General features: G+C 46.9%; 1 protein-coding gene across 1 annotated transcript in view; it reads left to right on the top strand.

The window, feature by feature from the left end:
• LOC125762488 (unconventional myosin heavy chain 6) overlaps positions 1-12,492 on the top strand; it is a 41,084-nt gene that overhangs the window by 23,624 nt on the left and 4,968 nt on the right. Inside the window, exons 4-10 of the mRNA XM_049424637.1 lie at positions 4,550-5,644; positions 5,751-6,919; positions 7,776-8,297; positions 8,496-9,786; positions 9,868-10,097; positions 11,256-11,433; positions 11,498-12,446. Of these exons, the coding sequence (XP_049280594.1) occupies positions 4,550-5,644; positions 5,751-6,919; positions 7,776-8,297; positions 8,496-9,786; positions 9,868-10,097; positions 11,256-11,433; positions 11,498-12,446 (5,434 nt within the window). The remainder of the gene's footprint in view (positions 1-4,549; positions 5,645-5,750; positions 6,920-7,775; positions 8,298-8,495; positions 9,787-9,867; positions 10,098-11,255; positions 11,434-11,497; positions 12,447-12,492) is intronic.

A 12,492-nucleotide genomic window follows, 5' to 3' on the forward strand; every position in this document is an offset into this window, starting at 1 on the left:
TCGTTTATCCGGTTCTTTACTCGTTATGCTAATGTGACTCCATAATTCATGGACTTGTTACTTTGATCATTTTAAATGGGTTTCAAATTTCTACACTATCGCCCACGTCCATGGAGATTGTTTTTACTTTACATATTACGATGGGAAATATCCTTCGCTGGGATGTAATTGGGCTTTTCCCACCAAACAACTCAAAGATCACTTGGTGATCGCAGGTAAGCATGATCACCGTTCTTACCTGCGGGGTAATTATACACGTTTCTAAACACAGCATTTTCCCACGGATGATTACCAGATTAGACAAGACGTCAGAGTCGCCTTCATCACTTCAACTGCTTGTCGTAGTACTGTGGACACCATCCTGCAGCGTGTTGTTTAGTAGTAAATCGTTTGCCGCAAACAGCCTTTAATTACCGAACCGGATAAGAATGCTCCGGGGGAAAAGGCAAATATCGGCCGTTGGCAAAAGGGCCACCGTACGTGACAGAATTTCCCACGCCATCGATAAACGTGCCAGTCGGTACGAGTTTGCATATAAAGCGCAAGGGATGCAATTATCTGCATGATTGACACATGAGTTTTCAGATGCGGAGCATTACTAGCATTACGACATTCTGCCGATTGAGGTAAAGACAGGATGTTAGGTTTTAGCACAAATTGAACACTGGTTAGTTTGTAAATCTTGTGCATATAAACATAATTACACGACTGGTTCTACATATTCTACAGTAATTAGAAAAGGATCTAGAAATAGAACGAAACTTTCTCACTTGAATTCGACAACTCTGTATTGCTAGCTATATTATTCTGAGTACAAACTATTATATTATTAAAAATATTGGTCGTGGAACATGTGAGATTCGAGACCCCATTTTGTGAGGATTAGAATAATGCTCGTAATTCCAACCTCTAAATTCTACACTACGAAGACGAAAATAATACTATTTCTACAGGTATTCCATTACATCTAATGTAATCTTCACCAATATCCTATAATAGCTTATTGCGTTGCAGCTTCTGAAGAATGCGTTGACATCATGAAGATGTGATTAGGTTCTGGACAATGTAAAACTACAGTAATGTAACAGAGACTCTAGACATCTTTATGCTCTATACTGGCTATATTCCAAAAAAAAGTTACATTCCAAACTGAGATTCTGTGATTGAGATGAATTCTTGTACTGATGTACTTGGCACTATCAAAACTTTATGTACAGACAATTACCAATGCTGTCATCCAACTCAACATATGATGTGCCGCATGATTTACACTCTTACGTATGTTATGATTACACTTATATCCGCCCCATTTGTGACCACCGTGGGTGGTTATTATGGTGGCGCTAATTGTTACCGATGACTGTCGATTGAAGACTAAATTGCTAAAATCATATGCTCAATAAAGCTTTATTGTTACCGGCGGATAAACTCCCCCCACCAGCTGGACCGCACACACTTTACCCACCGTGCATGATCATGCGTTCACGATGGCCCTAAAACCTTACGCATAAGGCAATCGGTATTGGCCAGTGCTTCCGTTCCACGCTGACTGACCGAAGTGTGCGCCATTGTCCATGCGATGGAAACCGGTGTCGTCATATTTGTTAGTGGCGTGTCCAAAATGTAACAGGTATAGCCTTCGCTAGCTCTTGTGACGACAGTCACGTAGGGTGGAGATTCTTTCCGTTCCTAGGGACGATTCGTTTCTCCGCTGCCGCGACACAACCGGCATGCACAATGACATCAGAATTGGAATTTCTCGTTTCCCTTTAGGTAGGTCTATATAACTTAGAAAGAGATTGTTTGGTACGATCAGCCCTGAGCATTCTACCTTCTTGTCGTTTTTGCTTTGATCACTCTTTCATGCATTGTGTCTCTACACCGGAAGTTTGTACAGTGATTCATATTTATACTATTCTATGTTAAATTTCATTTAACCTAAAAAAAATCATTTAAAACCACTAGTTCCATGTTTCAACCAAACTCAATCTTAACCAGTAAACGACACATTACGTCTTCATTTCCGTAACTCGTTTCGCAACTTACAGTCGTAAATCTTTTCAACACCTCTCCCCCGAAAATCCTTTACGACCGGAAGTTTATTGCGAAAAAAAAGATCAATCGGAAAAACCAACACCATGAGCAAAAAATACAAAAAAAATTGCCGAATAAAACGGTAGCAACCACTACTACAGTGCAGGACCTTCGGATGCACACGCAGCGCAGCATTGCGATTGTTTGATTGATTAATTGGTTCATTCAGAAAAGTGCCATTTTTCGGTAGCATAAAACTGTGCCGCCCACTCCACTCAACGGTGGGTGGCTGTGTGCAACTTTCAGGGGCATACACTCAGTAAGCTAGCGGCCAATATAGAGACATCCCAAGTTCCACACTTTTGCCACGATTTGCTTGATTACGAGCTCATCGTCTCAGCGCGTTTTTGTTTTTTTTTTTTTTGCTTCCCACTTCATACGCAGCGGGCATAAGAGAAGAAAGAGTTAATTGATTACAATCAGCTAGTTATTAAAGTGGGCTGTTTTATTGGTGCATTGAGTTCACAAATTGTATCGATACACCTTGGAATGTATTTTATGTTTCTTCTTCGCTTTTCATTTCTCCCGCAAACGATCGTACTTCCACTGCGCTTTAGGGTTGAAATGGAAAAGCGTCCGATGCATGGATTCGCTTATCGGTCCCGCATCCCTTCTCACCGATCTGAGCGATGATCGATCGTCGTTTCGGGTGCGTTTTGGGATGGTAAATCCGAAGCGTTACACCAAGCCTTATAAGCCAAGAGAGTAGGTTTTGCTTGTAATCTCACCCAATCAATCGGCCCCAACATGCCAACCGCAACATGAAACACCCAACGAAATGGTCGTTTTTTTTTGCTAGGAAATTTGCAAACAAAACCAATTTTCCCTCGGTACTAAGGTGTTCCCTTTTTTTCACTGGCCCCCGGAATGGTACCGTAACACTTTTCCCTTCGCAGCGTCATGCGTTCGTGCCAAATAAAACAAAATTATCATTGCGAGATATTCATTTGCCATGATAACATCATACAGCAATGGGTTGTTTGCTTCTCACCACGAGGGACAAAGCAGTGAAATCATATGTTTGTGTTGATGCTTACGCATCGCAAACGGAGGGATTTGTTTTATTTAACCCAAGACCTTAAGTCTGGTCTAATGATGTCCGGTTGAGTCACAACTCTATTCTCCATTGTGTGTGTTTTTTTCTTGGTGAGTTCTAAGATCGGAAGTGATGGGAATGCTTTTGATTAAGATCATCACAAAAAACATTCTCAAACTAAAAAGGAGCTAAAAAGCGAAATAAAAACTCGCAACATGCACACAAATGTCATACTCAACAGAGGGGGAAATCCTGTCCTTAAGACTTTTCTGACCATGATGTGTGCCTCAGACAGCACTCCCGAGACATCCTCCTCCTTCGCATGCTAATTGTGGGAAAAATTAGGTTCAGGATCAACGATGCGTAGCAATACGTTTCGTACATTCGGGGGAAAAACCATTCCCTTTCCATGGCAAGCTACAAAACCTCTCGCTTCCATGTGTTTCCCAGGTGTTTTAGTTTGGCGGTGGAAAGATATTTATGACCACAGCGTCTTGGTTGATGTGAAGCAAACGCTCAAAAAATGGGCAAGCTGAAAGCAGAATGGTTTATTTGAATAATCATCATTACTTTTAAGACGTCTATTTGAATTTTAAATTATACATTTTATTTTTTTTATGATACAACAACAATCCACAATCCATGGGCTGCAGTAAAAGAAGAGTGCGGAACACATGTTGGTACAAATGGAAAAGCAAATGTAAAACAGATATTTAAAATCAAAACCGAATAAATAACAGATGCAGTGCTGTAAATTAAATTACATTTTTAAACTCTTTGGATCGTGTTGAAAAGTGTTGCATTTAAAAATTATAATTAAAAAAGGAAAATTTTGAACAAAATTTGTTTCTCTCGAAAATGTTTTCTCGGTATCATTTTACGATACATTTCGAGCATAAATTTCCAAAATGGAAATTTCATTAAAAAGCTCACATCAACCTCAACAATCAATCACATCAACAACACAAGTGCAACAAAAAAGAGGTCAACCATGTCTTGCCTGTCATGTTCTATCGCGTCTTAAACGCCTCCAACTTGCTACGAAACCGTTGTTAATATCCTAAGCTCACTTACCGCACAGCCCGGCAGCACTTCCGGACGGTAAATGAGATTTCTTCCTGTCCTGTACGAAGTGTTGCGCAACATCGGCAAGGTGGTAAAAAAAACTCGTCCGCCCCAATGTAGGTCATTGCATTAATACTTTACACACTCGTTACCTCGTTGACCTACTGTCCACCAAAGGTAGTGAGGTGAAGCTTACACAGTATGACGGGTGAAAGATTTGTCACAAAGATGACAAGTCAACATGTGTGTAATTGCAGTTTTGTGAAGTGTTAACACTAATGGACTTTTCATCATTTTTTTCTCTTCTTCTTCTATGGTTTTCCCGTCGACTATTTCCCGACAATTACACAATAGGAATATGTTGCCAAATATCATGGTCAGAAGCTGGGCCTGCTGGAACCGCACGTGTTCGCGATGGCGGAAGCCGCCTACCGTAACATACGCGACAACAACACGAACCAATCGTGTGTCATATCCGGCGAATCGGGTGCCGGTAAAACGGAAACAACCAAATTCATCCTGCAGTATCTGTGCTCGGTAACGTGCGACGTCTCGACCTGGGTGCAGCAACAGATCCTCGAAGCGAACACGATTCTGGAAGCGTTCGGTAATGCGAAAACCATCCGCAACGACAACAGCTCCCGGTTCGGCAAGTTCATGCAGGTGTGCTTCGACTCGAAATGGTGCATCAAGGGTTGCATCATACAGGACTATCTGCTGGAACAGTCGCGCATCACCTTCCAGAGTCCGGGCGAACGGAACTATCACGTACTGTACCAACTCGTTGCGGAAGGCACAACGAACAAAGAGCTAGCAGCTGCCCTTCACCTGCGTGATGCATCATTCTACCGATATCTGAACTCATCCGGTGGTACCGGAGATGCAGGCACCGATCAATCCGCGCTAGAGATTGTTACCGAGTCGAAGCGGTTCGAAGCGTTACGGTTGGCGTTCAACGTGTTGCAAATTTCCCAACCACTGATCGACGGTATATTCCGTGTGCTGAGTGCCATAATGTGGTTGGGCAATCTGAACTTTGCCGACGTCGATGGGGAACGGTGCGAGCTGGCACCGGAGGATGATGAGATTGTGAAAATTGTCGCCCAACTGCTGGGGTTGCAGGAAGCGGATCTGGTGCAGGTGTTGCTAAAACGGCAGATCAATGTGCGTGGCAACATTACCGAGATACCGTTGAAGCTGCAGGAAGCGGGCGAAAATCGACACGCGATGGCGAAGGCACTGTACTCGCGTACCTTCGCCTGGTTAATAAGCCATATCAACACGTGCATCAATCCGGGCCAGGATGCGTCCCGGTTTTTGGGCGTGTTGGACATCTTCGGGTTTGAAAACTTCAACACAAACTCGTTCGAGCAGCTGTGCATCAACTACACGAACGAAAAGCTGCACAAGTTCTTTAACCACTACGTGTTTGCACTGGAGCAAGAGATTGTACGTACAGGCGGGAATTGTTTTTTGCGGTTCAGTAAACGTGGAACCTGCGCTGTGTACGAATGTATGTTATTTCCCTTCTTTCTTTCTCTTCCTTTCGTTCTAGTATCGTCAAGAGGAGATCAGATTCTCCCACATCCAGTTCACCGATAACACGCAATGTCTGGAGCTGATCGAGAAGCCGCCGCGCTGCATACTCAAGCTGCTGACAGAACAGTGCCATATGCCGAAGGGTTCAGACACAGCGTATCTCACCAATCTGCACAGCGAGTTCGAATCGAACGGTAGCTACGTGAAGGGACAGGATCGACGCCACTGGGAGTCGGAGTTTGGCATACGCCATTATGCCGGCTGTGTCAGCTACACCGTCAAAGGTTTTGTCGATAAAAATCGTGACGTGCAGCAGGACGTCCTGTTCGACCATATGAGCCGGAGCATGAATACGTTTGTGCAGGAGATCGCTTCCTTCCAGGATCTTTTATCGATTCAGCACGTCCAATCGGCATCGTCCGCGACGAGCACCGTATCGCGTGGTACGTCTAAGGGAAAGCTAACCGTCAGCGACACGTTCCGGCAGCAGCTGCAAGCTCTGGTGGATGTGCTGCAGAGCACAAACCCGTGGTACGTGCGGTGCATTAAACCAAACTGCGACAAACTGCCCAACGATTATGACGATCAGCTCGTGTTGGATCAGTTGCGTTATCTCGGCATGCTGGACATTATTCGTATACGGCGCGAAGGCTTCCCGGTGCATCTGACGTTCGATGACTTTGTGCAGAAGTACCAATGTTTGACGAAGCGATTCCGCAACATGTCCAGTCAGGATCAGGCGTTGGCCGTTATACGCGAACTGAACGTTCCCACCACAGAATGGCAGATGGGACGCACGAAGGTGTTCCTGCGTAGTGTCGTACACGAACCGCTGGAGGATGCTCGCAAGCAGGTGATCAACTCGAAAGCACTGATCATACAGCGTAATTGGAAGCGTTTTAGCCAACAGCGCCAGTACAGGCGGCTACGTACGGCGGCACTTAAGATACAGCACGCGTACAAGGGCTGGAAGCTGAGGATCGAGTTCTTGAAGAAGCGTCGCGCTGCCATCGTTATACAGAGCCACCTGCGGGGTGTGTTTGCGCGCGAAGTCGCCACGGCACTGCGTGAAATGCGTCGCGTCGATGAGGAGATGCGCAAACGAGAACGACTGGAAGCGGAACGTCGTGAACGCGAAGCAGCACAGGCGGAAGCGGATCGGAAGGCACTGGAGGAAAGCGAAAGGTCTGTTCTTGGGCTTGGTTGGGTTTGGTACCATCTTGTGATTCAACAGTAGTCGACTGGTAGTAGTAGTAGTCGGGTATTTTGGCCATAATCGTGTAGTTGATACTTTTGGATTTTTGTGGTTTTTTGGGTTATTGATCTTGTTGAAACGTGCTGCATAACCATCGATTGGGTGGGATATATTCTTTTGTTATGTTTTGCTAATACAAGCATGAATTGAAGTATATTTTTGTACGGTACTTACGCCTTTTTACTGCATACCTTTAGAATATTTGGCATATTCCATTCTACTTCTCTATTTTCTATCTTTACAATATCCGTTTTTGTCCCATTTGCTACCATCTTTCAGCTTTGCAAACCTTACACTGGTGATACTTTTAATTTCCCTTTCGATTGTTACAACCGCTGTGATGGGTTAGTAGTTTACCGATCTACCGTATTATCGTATCCTGTTCGCATCTTTCTCGCTTACCATTACTGCTCTCTGAACCTTCCCCTTAAACGATCCTCACTAACTGCCCGAACTGAAACGAGCTCAAACAAAACCGACCAACAAATCCCTGTTTTGATTTTCGTACATTTGTATAAGCATGCTAATATGTAGTACCGGATATGGGCACGGAAACGGGTGAGTGGGCCGTCTGCGGCCCTAAACATGTAGTGTCTTGTAATGTTCTGTTGTATTCGTCGTACGCTTTGTGCTCTGTGTCCGTATGTGTTCTACGCTTGCTAGTATTAGGTGAACCAAACGACTAGTGATCCGTAGTAGCACGTCCATCTAATAGTTGTAGAGCCCCTCACACTGTCGCTAACATAGCCGCACCGGAAACTAATGCGCTGCCACTCTTTCCTGCAGGGTTGCGAAAGAAGAAATTCTTGCTTTGTCGCAAATGGCTGAGCAGATAAACTCGAAACTGCACTCACAACAGCATGCCGCAAACAATAACAGTCGCCTAGCGCAAGGCTCACTGCAGCAGAACGGACCGGCCGGTGGTGATTGTAAAGGTGCCGGTTCGCTGCAACCGGGCGGTGCCAAGGGGGCCGGTTCCGCCAGCCTGCAGAGCAACGATTCGGTTGATCTGGACAATTTGTTTGCCTTCCTCAGCGAGGTACAGCCGAACGCGAACTCGAACGCCATCATCGACGAGATTGGCGAGAAGATGGACAATCTGGTGGAGGATCTGGACGTGGAGCTGGAATCAGTCATACAGCAGGAGATTGAAGGGTTGACGAGCGAGCGCAACAATAATGTTGCCGCGGCATCCACGCTTAAGGGTGGCCCACTGATCAATGGCAACAACAACGCGATTAGTAGCAGTAACAACAATAATAACAATATTAACAACAATAAACCAACCACACCGAAACCGATGGGCGGGTAAGAAAAAATTACCATATTTGAAGGAACATTCTTTCTCAACAATAGTCTCTAAAGAGTTTTTCGAATCTTGAGTCGAGACTCCAAACATACGATAATCTTTAAAGATCTTTGGAGATCCGTGAACCTTCATTGTAAAGATTCATCGATTCAGATAGTATATTATAATAAATTTCGTTACTTCCTTTACCAAACCAGGATCCCATCGCTGCCAGAACCGACAATGCCACCACCGCCGCCACCGATCGAAAACAACAACCATACACTTCCGGCCGCGCAGCCACATCACCCGGCAACGCTGCACCATATCCGTCGCCACGAGGAACCAATCTACGAGGCCGTTATACACCTAAAGGAGCTACCACCGCCACCTTTAGATGCACATGAAAAGGTGCCACCGATTCCGCAACATCAACCAGCACAGGTTCCGATCGTTCCATCGCAGCATCATTCAACGGTCGCGCCACCACCGCCAGTGCATGCCCATCAGCAACCGGTACCACCGCCTCATGCTCATCAGGCCCCGATGCATCATCCAGTACCGCAACCGGGCGCGACACATCCGCCACAACCGGAAGCACCACCACAGCCACCGCCCCATGCGCATGCCGCACCTAGTCACGCGTACGTTCATCTCGAGAACGGAACCGCTGGCCACAAGCTACGCCCGAAGAGTCCGGCTGTCATACGATCGGCAAGCCCGATCCAGCGTACCGGCCCGAATGGACCTATGAGTCCGTCCTCTCCGAAGCACAGCCGGCCTAGCTCGCGAGCCTCCTCAACGGGCGGTGGCCATCCGTTCGCCGAGCGGGAACAGCGCCGCAAATATCGCGTAGAGAAGAAGCTGCAGGAAATGCAACAGATGGATATAACCGAGCGTGAAAAGGAACTGCTGCGGGATGACGTGTACTACGATATACTTGAGTTTGCCGAAAGCTTCTACAACACGCACGAACGATCGCCGGAAGGTACTATTATGGCGACGCTAACCCGCAAAGGTCGCAAATCGGTTGACATGGTGCCGAAGTACGAGATGATAACGTACTATCGCGGTACGACGATCCCATCGTCCCACATACACATGTACGATCCGGAAAATGTGACGATTGCGTGTAACATTTTCCGCGACCTGTGCAAATACATCCGGGGCGAGCTGAACAGCGAGCGGGAACTGCAGGTGATCCAGTTCATCATCGGGCAGGGCATCGAGAGGGAAGAGCTGCGAGACGAAATCTTCGTACAGTGTATGCGGCAGGCCACGAACAACCCGAGCGTAGACTGGACCGATCGTGTCTGGCTGCTGCTGTGTCTTACGATCGTCGCCTTCCAGCCGAGCAAACTGCTCTTCCGGTACTTCGTAAGCTTCCTGAAGAAGAATCTCGAATCGCTCGAAGGCAAACTGCGCCAGTACGTGCAGTGGTGTTTGGATAATTGTAAAAACACCAAGGTTCGCTGTCGCCAGTATCCACCGTCGAGCGTGGAAGTTGCAGTAAGTGGAGCAGAATGTCTGCTGTCAGTCACTTCGTCTAACTCGTTCTTATGTGTCGTCTATTTTTTCTTCTCACCGCAGGCAATGCGACGACTTGGAACGATTGTGTGTCGGTTCTTTTTCCTCGACGGCCGCACAAAAGCGATCGATGTACATCCGACCGATACGGCAAGCGATGCCGTGGCTAAGCTGGCGGAAAAGCTCGGACTGTGCAATATCGAGGGCTGGGCAATCTATCAATCGCGCCCAGATGGTGAAGAGCACGTGAAATCGCACGACTATCTGTACGACATCATCGCCGCTTGGGAAGCGTAAGTAGCTCTTCGATTTCGGGGGTTTGATTTACGCGTGCTGTGTGACTCTGGGGGAATGGATATGGCCATTACGTTTGGGACAGATTAACGCGAACGCAAAGAGGCAGGTTGTGCTACGCTTTACACTTTAACCTTACTGACTGACTAAACCTTGGACGGTTGTGAGCATTAGAGACTTCATTAGGTACAACTAACAATGCGCGATAACGGATGAAAACGGCGATTACAGAAGGAAAACGGATTGGTGTAATGAATTTTTAATTAACAAAGCGTGATTCTCAGACGGTATTGGATATCATGTGTAGCAGTTTAAGACGAAATCAAGCTGTGATATTGTTATGTACTATCTGTGATTGTGTGATTATAAATCGCGACGCGTTGTTTGTGTCGGATAAACAAGCTGAAGATGGAGAAGATTCCGTAACGAAACTTTGCATTATTTCATGTACATATCATCTAGTAGAGTTTGTTATTCCAGGAAGGAATACCATGAAGGAACCATTCATCATCATCTCATCTCATCCCATCATAACTCAAAATCATTCGTTTCCCGTGTGTGTTTTTGCGGTTTTTGCAGTAATAGTAATACACTAGAATGGAACAGGTTGTGTACATAGCCAAAGCTCACAAACCATTTCTAGACAACGCGATCCAATAATGTACCATGGACTGCTTCTTCTTCTCCACTCTTTCCGGCTAAATCGATGCGGCAACACAAAACGTTTGCCCCGCAAATGAAAACACACAAACAAATACATGAAACAAAAACCTGGCCCGCGGCTTCCGAATGCTTCAGTGGACGAGACCGTGACTGTCGTCTGACGAACATAGTGAAAAAAGTCAACCGACGGGCGTACCGGATCGTACTGTATCTGAAACTGCCCGAGGAACTGATGAGTACAAAACTGCCCAAGTACTACACCACCTGACGAAAACCAACTACATGACGCTGGGAATATTGACAGAACAATTTTTATCGTACGACAACACGTGCACGTCCACAACCACGACGACGTGGTGGACACTGCGGGACGGTACTGTCTTGTAGGGAGATACACAGTGTGCTGCTCAGTGGGAGGAACATTTGTTTCTGAATCTGGGTTTTGTTTCTTTTTTCCTTCTTTTTCCGCAACCCGGTAATGCCGGTTACGATAGCAAGCAGACGAAGATCCACGCGTCCAGCTCCACGCTGCGCAAGAACGCAACCACGCTGGGTTCGGGCGAGAATCGGTTTGTGTTCAAGAAGCGTTTGTTTAAGAGCACGCGAGAACTTTCGCAAGACCCGGTCGAGGTAAACATGTTGTACGCACAGGCCGTGTACAGTGTAGTGAAGGTAAGCTGTATACCCACAAGCCCTTGGTCGAATTTTTAATTGAACGCCAATTTCTCTCCTTTAGTGTGATGATTTCCCGGTATCGGAGAAGGTTGCTCTTCAGCTGGCCGGTTTGCAGGCTCAGGTTGCCCTCGGCGACCCGTCGAATCAACCGAAACCGGAGTATTATTCGGACGTGCCGAGCTATCTGCCGGAGCGCATCTCGAAAACCCGTGAGGAACAGTTCTGGGTGCCGATACTGGCCCAAGCTCATCGACAGTACGGTTCAGGACGCACGGAGCTAACGGCGAAGGTGCTGTACCTGTCGTGTGTCATGCAGTATCCACTGTACGGCACGACGATGTTCGCCGTGTCCTACCGTGGCTATTGGAGCTATGGCAACAGTCTTATACTCGGCGTTAACTGTGAGGGTATCATACTGATCAAACCGGACGACAAGTTCGTCCTGTACGAGTTCCGCTACGCCGAGGTGGAATCGATCATGCTCGATCCGAGCGACAGCTTCATCACGATCAGTTTGAACCGCCACACGAGCACCAGCACAGATCAGCAACGGTGCTTCGTGTTTGAGACGGCACAGAAGAACGAGATCGGTTCATTGATCGTGTCGTACTATCCGGCCCTTTCGAACTGGATCACGGAGAACGAGGTACCGCCGAAGAAGAGCAAAGGCATCACGAATGAGGATCGAGTCCGGCTGCACCACAACTTGGTCGTCTGCCGGCGACATCTGGTCGATGCGGAGATACTACGCAAACCGCAGGACCCAAGCGGTGGCTTCCTGCGTAACACATTGCGCCGACTCTCCAAACATCGGCTGGAGAAGCTGCGTGCCGAACACGGCAGTCCGGTGCACGATCATGGTGAAACCTACAAAGGTTTCCCTCACGCTTACTGGGCATTCAGCCGACAAGCGTTACCCCAAAGCCTTAGCAAGCTGCCCGATCAAGAGGAGCAGGCTATGCTGCAGGTGTTCAATTCGATCCTAACCTACGCTGGTCTCGGGCAAAACGGTAAGCGCAAAGTGAAACTACCATCTTGCAACATCACCTCCAAAGT

This window comes from Anopheles funestus, chromosome 2RL (assembly GCF_943734845.2).
Source record: "Anopheles funestus chromosome 2RL, idAnoFuneDA-416_04, whole genome shotgun sequence".
Classification (NCBI taxonomy): domain Eukaryota; kingdom Metazoa; phylum Arthropoda; class Insecta; order Diptera; family Culicidae; genus Anopheles; species Anopheles funestus.